This window comes from Myotis myotis, unplaced genomic scaffold, assembly GCF_014108235.1.
Source record: "Myotis myotis isolate mMyoMyo1 unplaced genomic scaffold, mMyoMyo1.p scaffold_m19_p_12, whole genome shotgun sequence".
Classification (NCBI taxonomy): domain Eukaryota; kingdom Metazoa; phylum Chordata; class Mammalia; order Chiroptera; family Vespertilionidae; genus Myotis; species Myotis myotis.
In genome coordinates this window covers 17,989,424-18,016,166 of record NW_023416316.1, presented here as the reverse complement: position 1 = coordinate 18,016,166, position 26,743 = coordinate 17,989,424, and the positions used below count along the sequence as shown (strand labels likewise).

Here is a 26,743-nt window from a genome sequence, read left to right as displayed (position 1 = left end):
ACTAGAAGATCAAAGATCAAAAGCCAAGTGAATACATTTTATTACAAAAGAGGAAACCTGACCTAGCAGAGCCCAAGCTCTGAGGGATATGGTTCAGGGCAGGAGAAATGAGGTTATGTCTTTTCACCAAATTGCCTGGTACTGAACTGTCTGACCCACATAGGCAAGCTAAGTGCAGATCACTAACTGCAGGTAACATCCAGGCTGGATAGAAGTGGTGTGCTGCACCTATGAGGCGCCTGCCGCAGGACTGTAGTAGCTAGTTTGCCTTTGCTACATAATTTATATGCCCAAGCTAGGATTATGTCACCCAGTCAGACCTGCATCTGTGCTGGCAGCCAACTGCCAAGGTCAGAGTTTATCAATGAACATGAGCTCAATCACCCATCTCAGAGGAAAAGACCTCACACCAAGGCTAGCAGAACAGCAAGGAGGGAGGCTCGGCTGGATGTTTGTGGAACAGTTATACCAGCCCTGGAATGCCTGCTCTGGACTGCTTTCACCCGAGAGAGAAGAGAGAAATCAACTTCTAGCTCATTTAAGTCATTTGAGTTCTACTGACAGTGGTTTTTGTGAGTTTGTTTGTTTTGGGTTACATGAAGCTAAATCTATCTTAAAGGGTACAAGTATGAAGCAGAAGTTCATTGCCATCCTTTTAGCTAGAAGTTACCTTGCTCCTTTACAGCAGTATCACCAATTAGGACCAACAGAAAAACATCTGAGATCAAAAGCTAGTTTTCAAAACAATTTTAAAGTCTTCAAGCTATACTTTATTAATTGTAGCCACATCACTACACCACGTTGTTCCTTCTTATATTATTTATCAAATAAAGCCCATTTTATTTTCATACCTTATAATGAAAAAGATTAACTTTTTCATTAGAAATAGACCTAAAATAGAATATAAGAAAAGTGTTACAAAACTTTAGGGAATCACTCATAGTTATGGAAACAAAAGAGAACAAAAAGTTGTCATTAGGTACAAATCACTTAAAAATTGCAAATAATTTTGAACTTTAGGTGCAATTCACATCCATGCCACCTCTTACATTTTTTGTTTTCCCAATATTCAGTTCATATAAATACTTAGGAGGGTGAGCTAGAGAGGGCAGAGGTCAATTAAAGACTAACCCTTTTGTGCAATGCCGGGGGTACCTCAAAATCAAGGGGGCACAGGGAGAATGGTACAGTGGAGATTGCATCAGGGATGCCCACTTGTCTCAAGGCTCTTTCAGTGCATGGTGCCCTATGCCTCTGAACCAGCGTGCCTCTAACCGGCACAGCCCTGCGCCCAAAGGAACAGCTTTGGGGGATGGGTGAGCTTCCTGGCTTGGGCTCTGGCGGTTTTGAAAGGGTTTATGTGTGACGTGGCCAAAGCCACCATATTGAATATATGCTGATGGGCCTAGGAATCTAAATGAATTGTTTCCTTAAATAACTTTAAACTCTGAGAAAAATTCCCCCAAACTAAGGTTTATATATATACACTAGAGCAGGGGTGGGCAAACTTTTTGACTCGAGGGCCACAATGGGTTCTTAAACTGGACCGGAGGGCCGGAACAAAAGCATGGAGTGTTTGTGTGAACTAATATAAATTCAAAGTAAACATCATTACATAAAAGGGTACGGTCTTTTTTTTTCTAGTTTTATTCATTTCAAACGGGCTGGATCCGGCCCCGCGGGCCGTAGTTTGCCCACGGCTGCACTAGAAGCCTTCCTTCCCCGGGCTGCTGGCACCGGCTTCCCTCCGGCACCCAGGACCCGGGCTTCCCTTGCTTATTACGCTTTTATTATTATAGATGCTTTATACATATTACTATCGATCAATCTGTCTATTAATCAAATCAGGGTTTCTCAATAGCATCATTATTGACATTGTTGTGCATTATAAGATGTTTAGCCACATTCCTGTCTTTACCTAGTAGTTGTGATAATCGAAATGTCTCTAGACCAGCTGTGGGCAAACTACGGCCCGCAGGCTGGCCCGTTTGAAATGAATAAAACTATTGAAATAAAAGACCGTACCCTTTTATGTAATGATGTTTACTTTGAATTTATATTAGTTCACACAAACACTCCATCCATGCTTTTGTTCCGGCCCTCCGGTCCAGTTTAAGAACCCATTGTGGCCCTCGAGTCAAAAAGTTTGCCCACCCCTGCTCTAGACATTGCCCAATGTCCCTTAAGGGGAGCAAAATTACCCCCCTCCACAACCATTGCTCTAGATAGCTATTTATTTATACACCTACTTTTCATAGTGCCACCAAAATTAGTGTTTTAACACCTGTAGAGAGGCTAAGATGACTACCAAATGTCTCAGATGACAATCCCAGGCAGTACTCAATTCTGGGAACCCCTGGAAAGGCTTTACAACCAATAATCAAAAACTGACCAATACTACAAAGCATTTCCAACACCCAACAAGTTTCTAAATTCATCCTCTGACATCTTTTCAAATTTCTAAGTTACCTGCAAGTCTGAATCTCTAATGAGACAATTCCTCTAGACCAGCGGTTCTCAACCTGTGGGTCGCAACCCCTTTGGAGGTCGAACGATCCTTTCACAGGGGTCGCCTAAGACCATCGGAAAACACATATATAATTACATATTGTTTTTGTGATTAATCACTATGCTTTAATTATGTTCAATTTGTAACAATGAAATTGGGGGTCACCACAACATGAGGAACTGTATTAAAGGATCGCAGCATTAGGAAGGTTGAGAACCACTTCTCTAGACTATGAATGAAAAGTCCTGCCTCAGGCAAAGAGGCATGAAATAAGATTAAGACTGTGGTTGGCCTGGTGACTGCCTTCTGTTGACAAGTAAGCTTAGCTTTCATGTTGAAATTCATACCTACTGTTCAATGCTCCCTCCAGGCCAAGCAAGCCTCCAAATGCACTCAGAAGAAAGGAAATAAAATTAAGCAAGCTGAGAAAACAGTTACTGAGAGTTTTCTTCTCAACACTGTATCTTCTTTAGATGTTTAGGTTGGTGAAGATGGTACGTGTGTGTAAAACCTTATAGACATAACATTGATATTAAACCAACTTCCAATTTTCTCCTGGAAAACAAACTACATAACCTAGAGAAGCAGAAATAATTTCTTTAAAAAAATTTTAATTGAATTTATTTAAACTAAAATTACAAAACAAAATCAGTCCACTTGCCCTGCATCTGTCCCACCCCCTGCAACTACCAATCTGTTCTCTGTATCTGTAAGTTTGGTTTATTTATTTTTTAAGAGGACTTATTTTTTAATCCTCACCTTAGGACATGCTTATTAGCGGAAGGGGGGAGGTGGAGAAAAAGGGAGAGAGAAGGAAAGGGAGAGAGAAACCGGTATCTATCGGCTGCCTTCCATATGTGCCCCAACTGGTGATCAAACCAACAACCAGGTATGGGCCCTGACAGGGAATCAAACCGGCAACCCTTCGGTGCACAGGACAGCGCTCAGCCCACTGAGCCACTCCAGTCGGGCGGTTTCTTTCTTTTTCAGACTCTGCATGTGAGTGAAGTCACAAGGGACTTGTCTTTCCCTGGTTTCTTTCTGGCCTCATCAAGAGGCACAGAGCTGAGTAATTGCGAGGGCTCATAAAACTGCAACTCTCTAGATTAGGAAGAAAAAAAGAAATAAAGACTTCATTGACAGTATTTCTAAAAATGGTGAATGTCTTATTTAAACTACCAAATTACAGTCTTCTTTCCCGAGCTATAAGGGTGATTATGCTCCTCAGAACCAGGTGGCGGAACAAGCAAAATGCAGGATGAGCTGGGGACAGAGGACAGCTGTGAGCATTTAGAGCCCCTTTAAGGGCAACGGGCACTGTGCAGTGTGGTTTCCCAGGCACAAGCCTTAGCTCCTTGGAAAATGTTTGGGGATCTGCTTCCCTTTAAAGTTTCAATGCGATTTTTATGAAGATTCCGTTTTATGTAAACCTTTAAATCTTTTCTGATTTAACAACTCAAGAGCTGTTGACTCTTGGCCTCCCAGAGATACGGAATAAACTTTGAACATCTGAAAATAAAAAACCAATAAAAAGCATTAAGTGACTAATTTAACTTCCATTGGCTGGCCATAGCTGAGTGTGTATTTCCTGAACCCTCCCCAGCACATAGGTACAAAACCTGTGATCACTATCATCTCATCACTATTATACACATCCCTTCTCTTCCAACAGATATGGAACAAACTTCTAAGGTGGAGGTTTACTATGTTCCGTCTGTCTTTTTCAACCTCAAGGTTATATTGCAATACCCTTTTTATCAAATCTTCTCTTGGTTTCCCTAACCTATTAACTCACCAAATTTTCACTAAGCACTTTCTATGTGCCAAACACCATGCTAGCAATGGTAAAACGGTGGCAAAGAAGTCAGACCCAGCTCCTACTTTCAGAAAGCTTACCAACTAGCGAGAAAGACAACTAATGAAGCACACATTTATACACTGTGTATTAAGTTCCAATAGGACAAGTACAACATGCTATGGGGACACACAGCAGGGGCATCTTACCTAGTCTAGTGAGTGCCAGCAATGCTTTCCATTAAAAAGTCACTTTAAGTATAGACCAGTGGTCGGCAAACTCATTAGTCAACAGAGCCAAATATCAACTGTATAATGATTGAAATTTCTTTTGAGAGCCAAATTTTTTAAACTTAAACTATACAGGTAGGTACATTGTTATTAACTTCATTAGGGTACTCCTAAGCTGGCCTTTGCTAAAAACGTCCTCAATGTGATTGAGGTACGTTCGCTGAGGTCAACCCTTCCAACTCTCCCTCCACACTCGTCTTGTAGCCAGTCTCACTCAACTCGTGCACGAGTCGCGCGCACCTCCCTGCGCTGCGTATCCCGTGGCCTGCCTGCGCCCAGTCTCCCGTCATACAACAGAGCGACACCCCCCCCTTCTTCTAACGCCACTTCTTCAAAATAGACTCGCCCAGGCCGAAAACCGACCTCTGCACATGGGCCACGAAGTTTCAATCGCACTGTACGTGCACGCCCGCATTTTGTGGAAGAGCCACACTCAAGGGGCCAAAGAGCCGCATGTGGCTCGCCAGCCGCGGCTTGCTGACCACTGGTATAGAGTAGACCATGATACTGCATTTGTCTAGAAAGGGGGTGGAATTCTTTACAGAGGGAAAAACAAGTGCATAGATGACACTGACTTCAGGGAACTAAAACAAGTTCAAGATGGCTAGAAAGTAAAACGTAAGGCGGGCAGCAGAGAGAGGAGTCTGAAGAGGTAGACGGAAAGAAGCCATGAAAAGTTTCTATTTTATCTTGAAGGCCATGTAAAGCCACTGTGGGAATTTTCAGTACAGAGGAGCATAACGTTTATGCTTCAGGAAAACCAGAGAGGCTTTGTGGGGGTGCAAAAATAATTTTCCTCATGTTAGCATAGGCAGCTAGATATTAATAAAGAGAAGGAGCAAAGGGAATCAGACATTATTGGGCATCATGTACTGAGGAGCTGAGTGAGATAATAAGCCTGCTTCACTAGGAAATTGCGGCATTCATAGGCTCCGCAGGAAACCTCTGCATCCTACACCCTGGGGACCTAATCCCTACAGTTACCAGGGAAGGGGGAGGAATAAAAAGAGCAGGAGAAATTCCTCTGCTAGGTACAGGCTCTGCTGGGTACAAGCGCAGAAGCCAGGTGGCACGGGGGAGGTGCTTCCACTTTGAGGCATGCACAGCAGGAACTAAGATGGTGATCACAAAGCCGCAGAGCCTGGCCTGGGAAAACGATTGGACTGGATGAGGGACACAGCACCCCAGAAGACCTAAGGAGATGGACTGGTTAAGGGGAGGGCCCAGTGCCAGCCCAAGAAAGACTGGGAAGTGGATTGGTTATTTTGAAAGGGTGCCTGGTCCTTCCCAAGCCGGAGATAATATAATCAGCCTAACAAGGGCATGTGGGATCTCTCTCTCTCCTTCTCTCTCTCTCTTTCTCACCCCCGCCCCCAACATACACTCGCCCTATTTGCACGTTCTCTCTCCATAACAGGGTCCTCTCTCCATAGCAGCTGTGCAGCCCTAGCAGCCACCTGTGGCCCCACAGCCACTGGACAACAAGCACCAGCCAGGGCACAGCTGGGAACAGAAGCTAACCTAGGGGGATGGGGACAGGGACTGAACTGGACGGAACAAGTAGCACAGAGGAAGCATCTCCCTCTGGATGCTGGCCTTTGCTCTGAGCCTGATGAAGACAAGGCTGGCCTTCTTTCACAACGATTTTGCTTCTACGATAAATCCTACCACTACACCTGACCCTCCCATATGTGGGCACCCGGAATGCTTTCCTTGTGAGTCCATGAGAGGACCCCATTTCCACTGGCAACACTCCCGCCTCTAAATTCCTCTAGCTGCACTAACAATCAAATTAACATAAGAAAGATCAGCAGGAAACATGTCTACAATTTATTATAGGTGTACACTTGGGGTGTCATAAGATATGAGACCCAAAGATACATTGGACAAAGATACCTGAGGATTATATGCCACTTTGGACAAAGGAGAGGGGAGGCAGGGGTTTGGGATTTCAAAGGAAATGTAGGCAATTCATAGGCAGCTGAGAGGGGGCAAACCCCTTGTAAACCAATTCCTGCTGGGCCACCCGGAGACAATGGGGCACAGAAGGAAACTCAACACACAGGCTTTGCTGGACTGCTACCTGTCTGCCACGTTTAGTTTATAATAAGATGCTAAGGTGATGCTCCTTTCCTTTAAGCAGGTATTTTTTTATCCAAATTCCTTTAGATAGGTAAGGAGGAAAAGTCAAAAGTTCTTTCTGAGTCTTCCGTTTCTTAATAACCAGCTTAAAATCAATATCCCAAAAGGTATATTTTGGGTGGTAAAACTTGGTCTCTCTTAGCCGCACTATGGAAAGCAGACTGGAGAGAGCCAGACTAGAGGGGCAGGGGCTAGAGAAAAGACCCCTGAGGGTAACCCCAGCACTGGGTCACCCCACAGGGAACACAGAGGGGTGAACAGATTCAAGAAATGTGCCAGCAACAGAGTCAAAGGAGAGGCAACAGTCAGCAGAGGGTGAGTCTAGTACAGTCGTGGGCAAACGACGGCCTGCGGGCCGGATCCAGCCCATTTGAAATGAATAAAACTAAAAAAAAAAAAAAGACCGTACCCTTTTATGTAATGATGCTTACTTTGAATTTATATTAGTTCACACAAACACTCCATCCATGCTTTTGTTCCGGCCCTCGGGTCCAGTTTAAGAACCCATTGTGGCCCTCGAGTCAAAAAGTTTGCCCACCCCTGGTCTAGTAGCTCTCTAGTAACCAGGTTTCTCTCTTTCCCCCTCATTATACCAAACTAGGATGATGGGAAGTACACCCCAACTGAAATTCTGAGGTTTAATGTAAAGGTCTGCCGGAGCGGTAATGTTTTTGGAGAACATCTTTGTATCTCATTTTGCAGAAACAGGAAAAAAAAATAACTATTCAAAACAGCAAGGAGTTTGTAATAACTCTTCCCTAGAGAAAGATACACCTGAGCTCCTAAAGGACCACATTCAATTGTCGCCTTTGGGGGTATAAAGGTGTGACAGAGGGCAATGGAAAACGATGCCGAGAATGGCATTCCTGGAAGAGTTCCTGGGACAGTCCTGCTTCCGCCTTACAGGTTTTTCTGAGCTTTGATATTCAGAGGCTGCTCAGCCTTTGGTAGGAGTGAAATATGTACATCAAATCAAGTCTGATTATCCTGTCCAAATATCAAGAAAGTACTCCAAGCCATATGATTGCAGGAGCGTTTTTGTCCTTTCAAACAGCCCCAGTGTTAACAGAGAAGAGAAAGAGGTTCTGATTGCTGACTGAATCAGCCCAACGTTGTGGGAAGCCCAATGCTTTGCGACATTCACCACCAGCTCATACTGCATTCACCACTATGGGCAGGGAGTTCTCCCTCCTACATCTCTCCTCAAGTGCCTAATGAAATGCAACCATCCACCGCTATTCACAGTATAAGGTCAGAATTCCAGGAGAAGCCAAATGTTCCACAGCTCATGCCTCAGTAGAGACTATTCCTTCACAGCCCATTCGTTCCTTCAACTAGGAATTGAGCACATTCCAAGTACAAAAACACTAGTTAACAGGTGCTGTGGATACACCAGTAACTAAAACTGACATGGCCCCTGCAGTCACAGCAACCAGTCTAGCGGGAAAAGAAAAGACAAATATGCAGTCAAGAGTCATTTAGTGAATGCTTACACCTTGAACATGCCATCAACCTCTAGGCAGGAGGTTAGAAGATCTTTCTCTGAGGCATTTACTAGCCCAAAAAGGGAACGCCAAAGCACTGTCATCGAAGGTTGCACAAGACAATGGCCCGACCAGATTATATCACAGTAACATACAAAACCCACTCACAGCTCCTGAGTGAGTGTCACACTCTTAATATGAGCCAAGAGCCAAAAATATCTGGTCTCTGATATCATGATTATGTTGTGTTAATACTATAAAAATGAAGAGATTTTACAGATATAATTAAGTCTCTAATCAATTGGCTTTAATCAAAAGAAAAGTATGCTGGGTGGGGCAGGCTTAATAAGGTGAGCCCTTTAATAAAGGGTTTTAGCAGAGACAGAAGTCAGAAAAATACCGGCCAGCTGGCCTTGAGGAAGCAAACGTCCATGTATGAACAGCCTGGAGAAGTGGCCTACAGGAGCTGCACGCCTCAGTTCTGCCAATAATAAACAAGCTTGGAAGAAGACCCCAATCCACACATAAAAACCCCAGCTGCAGCCGACCCCTTGACTGTGGCCTTGTCAGATTCCAAGCAGAAGACCAGCTGAGTTGTGCCTGGACTCCTGACCCCTGGGGATGACTATAATAAACGTATGTGGCTTTAAATCACTAAATTAGTGGTAATTTGTTATGGATTATAGAAAACTGATATAGACTTGTATACTAAAAAAGATACAATTTTATTTACAAAAATAGTACCTCAATAAACCAGACTGAAAAAAAAAATACAATAGCAGACATGGAAATCTCTATGGCAGTTTTAGAAGATAAAGTAATCAGCCAGAAAATAGGGCCAAAGAGACAGAAAATAGAAGAGCAAATAAAAGATGACAAAATGACATGTCCAGTGTATGAGGATCAGCATTAAATAAAAGTAAGTTTCTGATAGGGAGAGAAGGAAATCATTAACAAAATGTTTCAGGAACAATTTCAGAACTGCAGAACATAAATTTCTAGTTTTTTTTTTTAATTAAATCTTTATTGTTCAGATTATTACATTTGTTCCTCTTTTTCCCCCCCCCATAAATCCCCTCCTCCCAGTTCCCGCCCCACCCTCCGCCCTCACTCCCCACCCACTGTCCTCATCCATAGGTGCACAATTTTTGTCCAGTCTCTTCCCGCATCTCCCACACCCCTTTCCCCCCCAAGAATAGTCAGTCCATTCCCTTTCTATGTCCCTGATTCTATTATGATCATCAGATTATTTATTCACTTGTTCTTAGATTCACTTGTTGATAGATGCATGTTTGTTGTTCATAATTTGTATCTTTACCTTTTTCTTCTTCCTCCTCTTCTTAAAGGATACCTTTCAGCATTTCATATAATACTGGTTTGGTGGTGATGAACTCCTTTAGCTTTTCCTTATCTGTGAAGCTCTTTATCTGACCTTCAGTTCTGAATGATAGCTTTGCTGGATAAAGTAATCTTGGTTGTAGGTTCTTGGTATTCATCACTTTGAATATTTCTTGCCATTCCCTTCTGGCCTGCAAAGTCTCTGCTGAGAAATCAGCTGACAGTTGTATGGGTACTCCCTCGTAGGTAACTGAGTTTCTTTCTCTTGCTGCTTTTAAGATTCTCTCTTTGTCTTTTGCTCTTGGCATTTTAATTATGATGTGTCTTGGTGTGGTCCTCTTTGGATTCCTTTTGTTTGGGGTTCTCTGAGCTTCCTGGACCTGTAAGTCTATTTCTTTCACCAGGTAGGGGAAGTTTTCTGTCATTATTTCTTCAAATAGGTTTTCAATATCTTGCTCTCTCTCATCTTCTGGCACCCCTATAATTCGGATGTTGGTACGCTTGAAGCTGTCCCAGAGGCTCCTTACACGATCTTCGTATTTTCGGATTCTTTTTTCATTTTGCTTTTCTGGTTGGGTGTTTTTTGCTTCTTCGCATTTCAAATCTTTGCCTTGATTCTTGCGGTCCTCTGGTCTGCTGTTGGGAGTCTGTATAGTATTCGTTATTTCAGTCCGTGTATGCTTAATTTCTAGTTGGTTCTTTATCATAACATCGAGGGTCTCATTAGATTTCTTGAGGATCTCACTACATTTATCGACGGCTTCTAGACAGTTCTTAAGAGACCTTAAAAGTGTGGTTCTGAACTCAATATCCTCCATTGACAGTTTTGTCCTGTTTCTTTGTCTCTGCATTTTTTATGCTTTCTTGGTGCACCCCCTAGTGGTCTTTGTGCGCAGTCTTGTTGTAGTTAAGCCTTGATTGTTGTCGGCAATACCGGGGGTGATTTGACCTCCAGGCTAACCTTAGTTGTTTTTTGAAGTGGTTGTTCGAGGCAGCAATCTCCGGCGTAAACCTATGCCGCCATCTTGGTTTCTCCCCTGATTTCTTATTTTAATCCTTCAAATCAGTTTTGAGCTACAAGGGAGTACCCATATGACCGTCAGCTGACCTTTCAACAGGAGCCATGCAGGCCAGAAGGGAGTGGCAATTTCTAGTTTTAATGGTCACAAAAGCACTGAATAAAAGTGCCAATCAGAACAACAGAAAAAATAGATTAAAAAAAAAAAAAAGGAAGATCCTACAGGCCTTCAAACAGTTGAATTACAAAGAATTGGGAATCAGAATTGCGTTACAGTTTTAACAACTGTGGGAGGTAGAAGGCAGTGAAGAAATAACAATCTAAAGAGAAACATTTTTAAACAGGCAAGCTATCAATTACGACTTCAGGAAAAGCCTCTTCAGACATGCATGGTCCCCAAGTTGACCTGCCATGCATGCTTGCCTATCACAGATCCATGTATTGCATTCGATGATCTTCTACCTTGCATCTTTAATCTGGCATACCATGTCCCAAAATAGTCTTTTATATTTTCCACTTATTTTTGGTCATTCATGACATTAACTAAATTCTGACCCAACTGAGTTTTCAAATGTTCCTGGTACACAAAACCCAGTGATTTCTCTCTACTCAGTGTCTACTACCACCTTTAGCAGAGTGTAGGCGCTGAAACACCTCTATCCTGCCAGACCACTCGGGTCAAGAAGGCAGAGATCATTCCGCTTTAACTCACCGCTGACTCTGAGCAGGCCACGGAGTCTGGTTTGCCATGGGCACTGAGTTCGTGGGACTCACTAGCATGGCACTATAGATGTTGGAAGCGACCACAAGTATGCAGAGAAGTATGGGCCCGATGATTGCTCCTTCCAGGCCCAGGTAGTATGCTCCGCCAGCCACGGCCAGGCCTGTCAAGTAAGGATGGCCACCTCTGGAATAAAGAGCACACAGATTAGCTCATGACTTTTAACAAACATAAACCCTGGAGTAAATTTGAAATACATTCTCTAACACAATGGTCATTCTCCAATACACCAGGCTTTTGACTATATTATCGCTCTCTTCAGATTATCTCAATGTGGATAACTGAATATTGTAATAACATTGAGATGGAAGCATTTTCTTGCCTACATATCATGTCTGACCTTTGCCTTTCATATAGGTCCAGCAACTGGAGGAGTGAAGTCAGTGCTGTTAACAGGTACCTAGCACCCATTACATGGCTAACTGAAGTGGGTTAATGTCGGCTTAGGATTGGTTATATCAGTCACCTATTAGGTTTACCTCCATTAAGACAATTAAGTGAGCCCAATTTAGCATGTAATTAACTAATTATGCTTTTATAAGATGATGACAATACAATAGCATCCCTGTTCCTCATAGGTTAGACTTCTGACAACCCCCAAAAGAATACTAGTAGTTTTTAGTGTAGGTAGTGCTAAAAGGCCTCATGAGGAAAAGACCTGTCAGAAAATCCAAGATTTGTATTTCACAGGAGAGTCATAATTGCCCTCCAGCATATCACAGTATCACTTACATAACTGGAACAAAATAAGGTAGATTACAGCAGCACAGCACAATGATATGATAACAAGGACCACTGACATGAGGGGAACCAGGAAAAAGGTATGTTGTTTGTTTCTAGTTTTTAAACACACATGACTACAACAATTCAGTAAGGGGCAAATAACTATATACCCTCGAAGGATGTTTTATATTATATTATAGTTCAATAAGTAACATGTGAAATAAGCCAGTCTTCAGAAACCCAATACATTATATTCACAATTTGTCTTCCTTTTTCCAAAAAAAGGATACAGGGCAGTATTCCATGTATGTTATGTCAATAAATGATACATTTAAGTAAAGTTCTATCAAAAATGCTTACTGCTTAAAAAAAATGTCCTGAGAGCTTTTAAGAAAAAGCTTAATTTATGCAAAACCTTTCATGTCCTAATACTGCTGATTAAATAAGGTATTATTTTATTATTAAGAAAAAATTTACATATAAATGTTAAATTTTACCTAATATAAAACATGCAGCCGAAACCAGTTTGGCTCAGTGGATAGAGCATCGGCCTGCGGACTAAAAGGTCCCAGGTTCGATTCCGGTCAAGGGCATGTACCTAGGTTGCAGGCATATCCCCAGTAGGAGATGTGCAGGAGGCAGCTGATCGATGTTTCTCTCTCATTGATGTTTCTAACTCTCTGTCTCTCTCCCTTCCTCTCTGTAAAAAATCAATAAAATATATTTAAAAAAAACACACAAAAAAACCATGCAGTAAAGTTTAAAGAAATGAAAGCTCTTTGATATAAACTGTGTACCTATTCCTACTATTTACATATCAATTGTTAAGCACTAGTTACCACACTCTGATTTCTCTTATCTTTAATCTTCTCTCTCAAGTTTTAGGCATTAAAGCTCCTAGGAGGCTTGTGTATAGAGTTGCTTGTTGCTTTTTGCTCTGGACCTCTGGAGCTTCAGAGTAGTTCTACTTCATTTGTTTTCTACTTTAACTTACTAGAGAGAAAACAAAGGACATAGAATTTGTCCTTATATAATTTCAAATTAGCTGAAGGGTGTACTCTTTCTATAAACTCAGACCACATCTAACCTTATTGTGATGATGAGTTTTACTGAAAGAAAACTTACAACTAGTATGATAGCTTCAGTAGGCTGTATCCTGAATTTAAGAAGTTGATTAAAATTCAACATCTGGTGACATCCCAGATTCGAATAAACAGTGTGAATTTGAATATGTAACTAAATGAGACTTGGCTTGATTTATTAAGTAAATCAAGCCAGTTCTAAAATAAATATCAAAATCTACAAAATGTATCTATACTAATAAGGAGCTAATATGCTAATGGTCAACATGCCGTAACGGGTAACGACCAGCTCATTAGCATATTAGCTGGGGTGTTGCTCCGGAGACGGGGTGGAAGCGGGGAGGCACCCGGAGGAAGTGGGACCATCCTGTGCCGGGGAGGGCAGGGGTGAGAGCCCATAGCGCCCCCCTCAACAGTCCTTCGCCACCCACTGCTCACACTCTGAGTGCCCTGCAGCCCACCTGCCAGGGGAAGGAGGACAGCGCAGCAGGCAGGAGGCTTCCACGCTCTCCTCCGGCGCCATGACGGGGCAGACGGAGCCGCCACATTGCTCCGGAGACGGGGCGGAAGTGGGGAGGCGCCCAGAGAAGGCGGGACCAGCCCGAGGCGACTCGAGGGACTGAGGGCCGGGCTTGAAGTGGCCAGAGAAGGCCAGAGGGTTTGGGGGCTGGGCCAGGCTCGCTGGAGCTCTGCATGGATAGGTTCGGGTGTCAAGGCAGGGCTGCAGGTGGGTGGGCAGCATTGTGCGATTTCCAATCGCGAGCTGGGCTCCTAGTATATATATATTTTGATATCATGTAGCTCAAGTTTGGCTTCTGTCTTAAATTTAACCTGTACCCATCAAAGAACCATACTATCTAACATCTTAAATAAGAGAGCTGTTTGTCAAATATTTAGCTTGATTAGATTTGGTTTTACATGGAAATCACCAGACATACAACTTAATAATGTCTTTTCTCCAAAAGCAAAGACTTTCTGAAAATAATCACAAACTTGTTACTTTGAATATTTTATGTACATCTAGTAACATTTCTTTCTTATGTTATTCATATTTTTGTTTTAACTCGGTCTTATTTATGATAAAGTATACTTACATGATACCAAAATACCTTGAAAACAATATTAATTATGTTAAATTAAACTTTGATTATATAGTGGTATCACAGAAGGCTACTTCACTAAAAACTCCCACCCCTTGTCCTTTCTCCCATCTCCAAAAGGAATATAAAAACTCTCCTTTAAAAATGCCACAGAAATCCCTGGACATGAGTCCTGGAAGCTCTATAGTATACTTACCCTGAAATATCAGAATAGATGGCAGTATCTACAAAGTATGTTGGCAAGAGATGAAAAACCAGCAGTAAGACGGCTTTGCATCCTAAGCCTTGTGTAAGCCACAGGTCTAGAACTGCAGGTATTGCTGCCCAGTATGTCCCCAGAAATGGCACTGCTCCAAGGATTGCTGCTAAAGCTAGTAAAAGATTAATTAAGAAATGCAACTGAACATCATCAGCAAAACAGCAGAATCTAAGCAGCTCCTCCCATTTGAAAATTTCCACCAAAACAAGTTAAATAGCAACTCAAGTTTTCAGGGAATGTTATGTCCTTGTTTAACTAACTTTGCTAGTTAAATGAAGGTCTGAGATCTTAAAACTTGATCTTGAAAATCTTTCTAAAATGTGTGTCTACTTCATGACTCTATTCTTTAGCAACTAAATTTTTGTGTCTTGTGGTTATTTTGAATCAATGGTAGTTAATTAATATACACTCCTATAACGTAACTATAGAACATTGGTCAAAATTTGTATTGAGTCCAAAGCCAAATCAGTTTCAATAGCTCAGAGATGAGTCTTTACCTTGATTCTTTCTAATAAAAAAATGAAATGTAATTTAAAAATAACAAAACACCCAGCTTATTGAGGATCTTACTCAAGCTTGTCTCCTGCCAGAACATTACATGAAAGCACTCTACAGAGAGTTGGGCTCTCCTGATTAAAGTCAAGCAGACGTGGATCCCAGTATGGTCCTAACCATGAACCAGGCCTGTGACTTTGGAACACTTAGGTTTCTCATCTCTATGATGGGACATCAGCTGCCCTGCCTGCCTCGTAGGGCTGTCGTGATCAACGTCCCTGCACTCAGGGTACTTGCATGTCGGAGGATGGCTTTGTGGAAAACAACGTAGGGAAGAACCTGAATGAACTTGGGAATGTAAAGGAGGATGGGAGCACAGACCACAGTGGAAAAAACTGGTGGTAGAGGCACATGTGGAAGGCAGATATATTAGGAAGACAAGCAGCCACGGAAATAAAGGTAGAAAAAGTGGAAGGAGAGGAGCAGAGATGACACAGAGGAAAGTAAAAGATGGTCATTAAACCGTCCTGGTGCGTATGGAATGTGGGTATTACCAGAATAGACCTCAAGAGGTGTGGGGACGGTTTATGGGCCCTCAGAAGCATTCATCTTGCCTATGGGACAACCTCCTTCATGGGGCAAAGCTATTTGATCAACTCACTGCTTCCTGCCAGTCAGTTCAGTTCAAACACTTATTGAGTGCCTATTATGGGCTAGGTGTTGTGCTTAGTAATAGGACATTCATTCATTCAACAAACAGTACACAGTGCTTTCTATATGCTGGGTATTATTCTAGCTACTGGGGATACAGCAATAAATTAACATGAAAAAATTGTATTTCTGTTCCTCATTTGAACTAGATTTGATCTCAAACTTTTAATATTTTTAATTTGGGGAATAGGACATTTCCCAATGTATGTAAAATGGCTTAACTTTCCTTAAATAGAGGACAGTGAAAGTTATGACATAGTTATTACCTGATGGTATGAAGACAATATTAATGCCAAATATAGTATGAGTCAGCCAGGTGTACAATCCATAGAAGCCAGCCATTTTGAGGGAAGCATCAAACACCCCTCTAGAGGACCCAAAGATAAAAGGGAAAGTAAATGAACATAGTATATTGTGATTCAGAAAAATCCCTCTTTCTGGGCTTCTGGCTACTTTCTTACAAATCTGATAACAGCTTCAATTTTTCCATTGCCTGAGAATGCAGTTTTCATTTTGTTCTATAGAAACATAAAGACTTCTTTTAAAACCCAGAAATGTTTTCTAAACTATTCTTTACATTTCTTTCTGATGAAAAGATAAGTGGAATAGAACACCTTTAAATACCCTAGTCACTGAGATAATTAATCAACTTTTCACTTCTAAAGCAGATCTTTTACTGCCAAAATAGGTGAAAGGAAAATCAAGTGTGAATATCATATTTCTGAGGATACATTTAAACTCTAAGATCTCTAGGCTGTGGCCAGCCCTCCCCTTTGGGAAGAGCAAGGGAGGGATAACAGAACTTGTGCTCGGCAGCCTCACTTCTGTTGACAAAATTTCCCACATTTCTTCAACTATTCAACCAAGCCTACAAAGTAACTTCTGCAAATGCCAACTATCAAAGAATGCATGTCATTGGGAGAGAATTTATGAAAAAAAAGAGAGAAAAAAGAAAAAGAAAACCAAACATATTAACTCCAAAGTAAAATCAGAGACAAAAATACAAGAGGTGGGGGGCAATGGAGATAAGGACACATATGTAATACCTTAATCAATAAAGAAAAAAAAAAAGAAAAATAAAACCTCCCTAAGTCATATTCCCTAAAAACATTATATACACATACATACATACACACACAGAGGGGTAAAAACAGATACTCATATTCGGTGATTAATAGGAATGAAATACAAAAAAAAGTGCAGTCTCAGGCACTTCATTTGTGCTTTTCAAGTGGAAATTATTAAGACAGTACTGTGTCAGAAGCAGCAAATTTTAAGCTATCACAAGGCATCACAAAATTACAAACATCGGGATTGTGGAGGGCACAGGAGAGGCACGCTCACATGCTCATGAGAAGGAAAAGCTCTTTGCAATGGAAAAAGCAGAGTCTGTCGCAGCAAAGGTGGCACTGAACCCACAAAAAGAAACACCAAGCTTTTTCAAAGTAGCCCAAGAGATTTCCTGTCAGAGCACAGTCAAGCTCTGAAACCTACTGATTCAGTCATTTCATAGGGTTTGGAGACACGGATTTGGGGACAAGTGGCTCCCCAAATGTGAAACCTTCTTTGGCACCCTGACCAGCAGCTTTCCCTCAAGAATGTCTTAAAAGTGCCATGAGACCTCTGACAATAAGGACACAGATTAAAGTGGTATCAAAAAGACTGAAAGGAATGGAGATGGCCCACAGGAAATATAAAAAATGTAAATAGTAACCGAATAGAGGAGACAGAGGGAAAGGAAAACAGCAAAGGGGGAAAGCATGGCAGTGTCTCAAAGACATGGAGAAGCCCAGAACGGAGGGAACATGGAAGAAAAGGGAATACATTTAGTTTGGGCAATGGTTAGGAAAAAAAGGAAGATGAGGTAGCTGGAAATAAGAGACGAGGCCTAAGAGAGATACGCCAGACGGGATTACTCACAGAAAAGGATACGCTACCCCAAGGGGAAAGCCTGGAGAAAATGGGCCAATGGACTGCGTTCTCAAAGGACCCACAGACAAACACTACACCAGCCAGAGATAACGCAATCACTTCTGGAGTAGGAAGAAAATCACTACAGGGCGGTATTCCCAGAGATGCAGGGAGAAAGAAGCTTTTGACAAGAAGGGAATAATAATAGATCAACCACCACAGAGAATTAATGAGAATAACGTCTAAGAAAAAAAGTACAGAATTTGACTAGAACTGGGGGAGTCAATGAGAAAAGATATAGTTGTAGTGCTTTCATCAACCTTATATTATTTACGAAATGTTAAGCCAAAAATAAGTTGACACAAAGGTGCAACAGAATATCACAACTGAATCATCTGCCGGGATGGCAAGGAGGCAACACTCAACCCAAAAAGGACCACTTGCAGGAAACAGAACAGCCCTCTTTCTTCTGTCTTTAAATATTGACTGTTCGTAATTTTCTCACTAAAGCACTGTTTAAGTAGTTTTGTGGACCCTAAATGCATTATATATTGCTTGCAGTTACTAAACATATTTATGCAACTCAATGAGGGAGGAAAAGACAATATATTCCCCCCTATTGGGGGAATTATCGGAAGTATTACTTCTGATCTGATACACAAGCTTTATAAAACCATTTACTAAGAGCATTTTTAACTCCCTGAAATGCCTAGCCATTTTTCTTCTCTCTTTTTTCTGTCTCAGCTTTATTGAACTATAATTTATAAACAGTAAAACTCACCAACTTTAAGTACATAATTCAGTAAATTTTGATAAATTTATACAGTTTCATAACCACTGCTGCAATCAAGACATAAAACATTTCTATCACCCCCAACAGCTCCCTCATCCCCTTTTATAGTCAATCCCTCCCTAAACCTGGGTCTCTGAAAGCCACTGGATATGCTTTCTGTCACTACAGTTTTGCCTTCTCTACAGGAGAGTCAGGGAAGGAGACATGAGGACAGAAGTGAAATAGGAGAGAAAAAGAGATAGGAAGATGCTAACTAAAAAATTAACAAGGGGTTGCTTCAATTATATAGGCAAATAGCAAACATTTGAATCTCAACACCAGTTCTATTGTAAGCCTATTAAAATAAATTTAGCAATTTTTAAAGCAACACAATGAGAAACTAAATACAAGACAAAGTTTTTTAAGGTCATTTTCCTTGGAAACTTAAAGAAGTAAATGGTTAGGTTTATTAGACCAATCTTTAACCAAGTAGGTTAAATAGGCATTACATTTACTGATTTGGTTATTATTTAAGAACTAGCTAATTTAATTTCCCAATTATGCATAAGAAAGTCTGTCTCTCTATTCCAGTATTAGGAGAGATATCTCTTCAAATAAATGAAAATACATTTTCTAACAGCTTTAAATTCTCCCTTACACATTTCAAATACATGTTTATAACCTTAAATCATGAGAATTTCTTTCCAATGAAAATTCACTTTGCTCCAAGTAAAAAATGAAAGTGCTGATTTACTAAATGATCAACACTGATTTTTTTAAAAATCCCCAAATACTGTTAGTCCTCCAAAATTGGGGGATAGACATGGGAAGCATGTTCACTTTCCAAATGAAAATCTCACAATATGTACATCCTACCCACTGGCACTGAAAAGCTGCAATTCCACAAGCAAGAGCCATACCCGTGTGCATGCACTCATGTGAAAATATCACACACACTAAATTGCACTGAGGCCGTGGAACATGCAACTTAGTAATGTGCAATATCTCCACCAGAGCAAGCAGAATGGGAGCATCAGGGAAGAAGGGTATGATGCAAACATTCAGGACACAACATGCTCTAAGGGGAGGAAAATGGTTTGGGAATGAAGGATGCATGCCACTGACTCAAAAATCCATGAAATGAAAACCCAACCACAAATGCATTTAATTTAGACTGCTTATTCAGAATTGCGAATAACAATTAAGGTTCAAAAATTCAATGAGACGGTGATTATACAGTAACCACATATTTTGAAAGGCAAAGCCTGAAGAACAAAGACATGTTCACTGTCTGGTCATGCAATTAACTCCCAATTTCAATTCCACCTTTAAGTTATTAATGGACCACATAAAATGAGTGTAATGAGCGGCTTAACTGCAGCATCGATGATGAATAATGATTGATGCTTATGAAGTCTGTTAATCACTGATAATTTGAAGACTAAACTACACTCTCCGCACATTCTAATAGCATTTTCATAATCATCTGTACAATATTTTTCCTCTTAACATTTTTCTCCATGAAGAGCTATGTTCCAGCTTGAAGACAATCATTCAGAATGAAAAGTTCGACAGGAGCCCTTAGAACTAGAACCCACTGCCCTCATACACATGAGAAGGATCTTCAGAGGCATCGCATCGATGTAAAACCCATACATTTTTCTTTAAGTCTTGAATTTGACCCAGAAAAAAAAAAATAGACCGAAAGCACTTAAGATTGCTAAAAATCATCCTGAATTACCACCTTTAATTTATGTAACCTGATATAGCTGTGGACAGGAAAATGGCCCAGGCTGTAATAAGCTCTCTAGTCTTATACCATTATTTTCAGACTCACAAAAACCTGTCAGTTTTGAGACCATTAGGATGGTACTAAGGATTGTTAAAAAAATATTTTCTGTATTAAAAATAAGATGATAAAATGAACGGGTTTTGTCCAAGTATACTCTGGAACCAAGACATGGGCTACTATTAGAGTGCATGATTAATGTGTGCAAACTCAAGTTGATGAGGCAAATCTCATTTGTAGAAAGAAACTGATTTCCTCATATCTCTGTAGATGACCCTACTCTTCTAATCTCAAATTCCCTTCTGAGCCAAAGACCTGAATTTTCAGCCATCAGCTTCATGTGTCCATCTGAATAGTCTCAACAGAACCACAAAGTTAACTCATGAACTTCTCCCCGAACCGGCTCCTCCTGGAATACCAGAAGAAAAATGGGCTTTCATTATCCTGGAGCAAAACATAGCTCTGCTTATCAATTCTAAGCAACCATGACATTAGAGAATGGAGTTTAAAGCAAAGGGCAACTTGGTTTTCATGAGAGAGAGAGAAAAAAAAGGTGACTCAATGACCAACATTCAGAGGACGGTCAGCAAGTGGTTCACTAAGAAAGCAGAACAAGGGAAAATTCAAAAACTGAGATTTGAAGATAGAAAAGCTTTTGTGAGAAAAAGAGTCAGTGCTAATAAAGATCACTTTAGGAAAATAAACTACCATATTTCTTTAAGTTCTCTATGGACAAGGTAGATATTTTTTGGTAAATCTTGGCTTAAGTCAACTGACTAGAGGATTCTGCCACTCTTTGAGATGGTGGATTCAATAGCTTTATTCTACTGGGAAGATAGAATGTTATTTTCTTCTTTGGCAAAAAAAAAAAAAAAAAAAAAAAAATTTTTTTGGCAGATAGATGGCATTTAGATAAACTAAAGTTAATCTATTGCTGGAGTTTTCATCATTCGTTTACTCAGTAAAGATGATAACCAAGAGTCGCACTGGCCGAGGAGGCTGCTAAGGCCAGGAGGTTCTTCCCAAGAAACAGCTTCACCATGAAAGCTCCCAAACTTAGAGCCTTTACATGAATCCTTCCCCCACCCCCCGGATACCCAAGGGCACCACAGTAGATAAGAACTGTTTTTGTTTTTATCCAAAATGAAAAAAAAAACACTTGGATTTCTAATCAAGGATTCAAGATAACTGGTGAAGACCTTACTCAGGCCTTGCTAAGTAGGAAAAGGGAGAAAATCTACCAAAGTTTCCAGAGAGAAGATATTTGAGGAGCACCCATCCTATTTAAATGAGGAGGGTTTTCTGAAGATCCGAGGGGTATCTTCACTAGCTGGTACATGAATACATTAAAAAAAGAAGCCAAGCTCAGCCACACAGGATTATCAGTCAAATCAAGATTTCTGCAGAAGACTGGTTCCAAGCAATGGTATATTTTACAAGTATGAGAAATGCCAGCCAAAGGTTCACTGTTCAAGAGAAGCTTACAACACCTGGCCAATAACTTACTAGAAAAAGGAGCTCAAAAGGACACCATGAGGAGTTAACATGGGCAGCTAGTCATAGGAAGTAAACATGTCGGGGAAGGCCTGGGGCGGAGTGGGAGTTGGGTGGAAGGGGGCAGAGAGGGAGAAAATGAGAGGCATCTGTAATACTGTCAACAATAAAGATTTTTTTAAAAAAAGTAAAAATGTGATAAAGTATTAATGATAAATTCAGAGCAATGAGGGACAAGGCCGAGGCTTCAAAAGGCCTCTCCCTACTGGAAATGGTAAAAAAGAAAAGGGGCCGGGGGGGGGGGGGGGGGCAGGTGCCTGTGACCTGGAAAGAGCATGTGAAAAACAAAGGCTGAAGAAGCATCTCATTCAGAAACCAAGCCTGCAATACATGGATCCCAGAAAACACGATGGAAGTTTCTGGCCAGAACCTACAATGTACACAGAGACTATGACTTAAAGATAACCCAAAACGCTGCACTGCCAGTATCCAAACTAGCCATGCACGGCCTGGCTGCGGAGGGAGAGGAAGACACCGGGAAGCCATCGACGCCCTCCCAGAACAGAGCTGGAATTCCTGAGAACAGAAGGAGGGTTCTGAGAGAAGGTGAGGTATATGAGTGAGCAAGTAATGTGATGATTGGCACCTAGAGCAAGAGCCTTCGAAGGAAAAGCCGAGGGGGACAGGCCATGAATCTTTGTAAACCATGGGCTTGAGAGTAGGATATTGGAATTGTTTGGAATTTTTTTCTTATCAACATTTTCACTGCTTATATTATCCTCTCAAAAGGAGATACATTTTTTTTGTTTTAAACATCAGCAGTTCCCTCATTAGGTTAGCACTGAACGTTACCAGGAAGGCTCAAGACAGAAACCGAACGGGCTTCTCATGAAAAGAAGAATAGCGTGAATCTTATCCCTACCTGATAGCTTCTTCCACAGACTGGCCAATAATATTAGAAGAAGGGCCTGGCTGAGACAGTGGTGTCAGGCTTATCACCCACTTCACGGGCTTGTAGTACTCATCACTGGAACTTAACAGATAAAACAGTGTGGTCAGGAAAATGATCTGCAAAACAAAGGACAGTATCTCCTAAAAAATCACATTTGGAGACTACAGGAAGGAAACACCAATGGCGCCAAGAATATGCATTACTGTGGAAGGAACTGTGATGTGTTCTTATCTATAGGTACATACCAGAGAGAGCACGAAATTGAGAAGGGCCGTGCCGCTGTAGAAGAGGATGGTCAGGAGCGTGGTGACAGTGGTGAAAAGCAGGCTCACGTTTCGGCTCATAACAATCCACAGAGACTCCAAGATCTGCGAGGAGGAAAAGCTGAGTATCAGAACTAATCCTCGGGAAAGGAGTTTCTCCAGGTATCTGTGTGCTTTTAATACAGTACCATAAACTGAAAGGGCAAGAACTGGAAAAAAAAATCATCTGAAAACATTTGAATATTGATTAGGAAAGAAAATGATTATGCAAATTATGATGAATCTACTCCAAATAATATTAGGCAGCCATTAAAATCACCTCTATTATGACAATTGGAACATATTTTATGATATAATGCTAAGTTTAAAAAGCAGGATAGGAAAATTTTATAGATAGCATGATTATAACTGTGAAAATGGTATGCATAGGAATAATACCGATAGGAGAATATGTTAAAGTGCAACCTTAGCTGTAGGCTCACAAGTGCGGGTCATGAAAATCTAGCGTTTGTTTTATTGGCTTCCTTCCCTCTTTCCACCTTCAACTTAACTTCATGTACAACTACCAGAGCATCTTCACTAAAATCACAATAAAAGAAATGAACAGACAGGGTCAGGGGCAGAGCTCTGCAGCTGAAAACCGTTCCTCACATAAACGATGACCCTTCTATTAAGAACTACTGAGTTCAGTTGATTCATCACTTGCAACTTTATTAGAACCAGATATTAAAATAAAGTTTACTAATATATGTTAAATATTACTAAAGGGAGATGTATATTACCAATAGCACACCTCTATGTTTTCTATTCCCTATTTCTTCATAAACTTAATTCCTTTATGATAATGTGTATTCTGTTCTCCCTGAGTAATATAAAACATGGAAGCAAAATGACCAGAAAAACTTAAAATTTTAAAAAAATATCCTTAGTTTTCATCCCATAAACCTCACAACACTGGGAAGAAATGCAGATGAAACCATCTTTATTTTATAGATATGCAAACTGAAGCCCAGAGTTTTAAAAAAACACTTGCCCAAGGGCAGGGAGCTAATATGTGGAACCAGAGCTGAGACCAGAACTCATAACGTCTGATTTTATTTTGGTGCCTACCCTTTCCAAAACAGCAGCTGTTTTTTGTCATATGTTCAAGTTACACCATCTGTGCTATGAAAGGCCTACCCATTCCTTTCCTACCTCAAATGTACCATTTATTAAAGCACATTTTGTTGTCCTCTGCATTTCTTGCAAACCTCAGCTCTGTCTTCATAAGAGAACTTTGGCAGGCTGGTCTCATTTACAAAAACTCCTTACATAAAATCTTGAAAATGTTTCACAATGCCTACAAAAATATGCATGATTGACTGTTTGACCCTGCGGGGTAAAGGAATGAATGAATAATGGCACTGATTCCAGAGACAAACCAACAATGCCCTTACTTGTGATTTTGACAGGCATTCTTTTGGGGGCCTCAGTCATTCTGGAATTTTTTTTTTTTTAAGTTTTGAATAGTTTCTAGGTTACACTGATAGGAAATGCCCTGTGGTAATTCTTAAGATATTAACTGAATTCATTAATTGTAGACTGATAGTTGCCAAGATCAAACAGTAACCTCTCTGTGTACTCAAGAGGATTGGGAAGGAAGGTTTAGAATATAAGAAAGAGCTGTTGGGCAAAGTATGATGGCAGAAATAGATACATTCAATTTCAAACTGTTATAGCTCTATTAGGTGAATGAGAGGAAGGGAAAGTGTGAGTGCAGGAATGGGGGGAGGAACCAAAGGAGTTGTACGAAAACCCCAAAGGAGGAGTAGAAGAGCACCGAGGGACTCGAAAGGAAGTCACATCTTTACCTTCATCTTCCATATTGGAAAGCCAAAAGATAATATCTAAAAGTGCAAAACCAAGAAAGAGCAGCGTAAACAGGATTTTAGAAATTCAGAGGTAAACACCCAGAAAAAGCTAAACTTGGGGTGGTGAACACAACACACTGTACAATCTATAGATGATGTATTATAGAATTATACACCTGAGTCCTATATAATTTTATCAACCAATGTCACCCCAATAAATTCAATAAATATATTTTAAAAATAAAATGATAAAATAAAACAGAATAAAAGACTTGACAACTGCTTCTGGAGAATGAGGCTGAAGTAGAGAAGCACAAAAAAATTGCTATTTTTTTTCACTTAAAAACTTAAAGCATTTAAAATAAGTCTTAAAGCATTTTTGGCTTTTCAACTATACTCATCTATTATTTGGATAAAAATTAAATTGAAAAAATCTAGCATTGCAAATATCGATTTTTTTTCATTTGGTGCAAGTTATTTCACAGTAACATTTTTCTCATCTCTGTGAAAAGCCACAGGCTGACTCCCCAAAAAGTACACTACGGAATGAAGAGCAGTCATTAAAACTTCGCAGCACTGCTAACTGTTCCTTGCCACCTTCTAACCTTTTGTAAAAAAACAAACAAAAAAAAACAAAGGCAGAGGTGGATGGTGCATGGGGGAGAAAACCATATATCCAGCTGCCAAAAGGGCTTCACCCACCAAAAAGGCAGCTCCCCCTATAGTGGTCCAGCTGGGGCCATTCTGGGCATCCTATGGGGAGAAGGATACCTAGCTCAGAGTCTGAGAGCCACAGCATCATGCATATGCTCCCTGGTCAGCATCTCTTGGTTACTCTCCAGGCATCAGGATCAGGGCAGCTACACCTGAGATTTACAGGTTTTGGACATCTTTCTAGAGCATTTAGAATTTTCAAAACGTCAAATGTTGTGGCATTAAAAACAGGGTAAATAAAGACCTTTAAGTGGGTAAAGAAGACTGAAAATTAGTGTTTCTGTTTTTACTTCTAAGTCCAGTTTAACTATAAATACTATTTCTTACAGAAAGAAATGTCTCGATGTTCTCGTGGACGAAGGACGCGATATCCTGCCAGTCCAGAATGTCTCCCAGCCAGCTGTTCTGACGGTTTATATGCATCTTGTGTCCTTTGTGCCTCCCAGAGTGCGTTACGTTCTATGGAAAAAACAGTTCAGACGTGAAACCTCCATCTTAAGCTCAAGAACAGAAAGTATAAATAACCTCTTCTGTTTTAGGTCCACCTGAGCACTTTAGTAAATACACAAAAGTGAAAAACTTTGCATTATTTAAGAAATCAATTAAGAATTCCACCTAAAGACATAAAAGATAGTATTTTTCTGTTAATATGCTAGTTACTGAGTCTAGCTTGAGTGCTTTTCTCCTTAGTACATTTGTGGACACACTTTACTCCTCAGTGTATATTCAACTGTACACAAACAGAGCATTTACTTTTATTATTTCCCCCCTTTTTAATCCCTCTGCCTTTTTACTTATTTATTTTTTTGCTCTCTCATTTTTGCTTTCTTCCTCCTTCCCTCCTCTCCCTTATTAATCTTCTGTACAAGATAAAGAGGGCAGAGGGAACAGAAAGAATATGAAAAAAAGATCACCTAAAACTAATACAATGTTATGTATCAATTATCTATCAATAAAGCAGTGGGGGGAGGGGGGGTAAGAATATGAAAAAGAAACAAGAGGGAAGTCTAAGTTATCTGTCTAGAAGAGAACTGCATTGGCAGGAATGCAGGAATAACTAGGTTTGAAAGAGCTATGAATAAAGAATTTCACCTGTTTATTTTTGTTTTTTTAACACGGCCACTAGAAAAACTAACATTAGGCGGCTTGCATTACATTTCTCCTGCCCAGAGCTAGTTTAGATGATGAGAGGCTGTAGATGATAACGAACAGATGACAGAATACTGATACAGCAGAGGGACTGGTGGACTCTGCCATGGAGATTAACCATC

At 40.6% G+C, this 26,743-nt stretch overlaps 1 protein-coding gene across 5 annotated transcripts in view; it reads right to left on the bottom strand.

The window, feature by feature from the left end:
- TMEM245 (transmembrane protein 245) overlaps positions 1–26,743 on the bottom strand; it is a 69,512-nt gene that overhangs the window by 5,305 nt on the left and 37,464 nt on the right. For 2 of the 5 annotated variants that reach the window (XM_036330084.1, XM_036330085.1), the window contains 7 exons: positions 25,800–25,931; positions 24,759–24,794; positions 22,891–23,013; positions 22,616–22,761; positions 15,994–16,094; positions 14,459–14,633; positions 11,289–11,483 (listed from right to left, as the gene is read on the bottom strand). In XM_036330084.1, coding sequence (XP_036185977.1) covers positions 11,289–11,483; positions 14,459–14,633; positions 15,994–16,094; positions 22,616–22,761; positions 22,891–23,013; positions 24,759–24,794; positions 25,800–25,931 — 908 coding nt within the window. Of the gene's footprint in view, positions 1–11,288; positions 11,484–14,458; positions 14,634–15,993; positions 16,095–22,615; positions 22,762–22,890; positions 23,014–24,758; positions 24,795–25,799; positions 25,932–26,743 lie in introns of those variants that run through there. The other 3 variants (XM_036330086.1, XM_036330088.1, XM_036330087.1) reach the window with 3 other exon arrangements.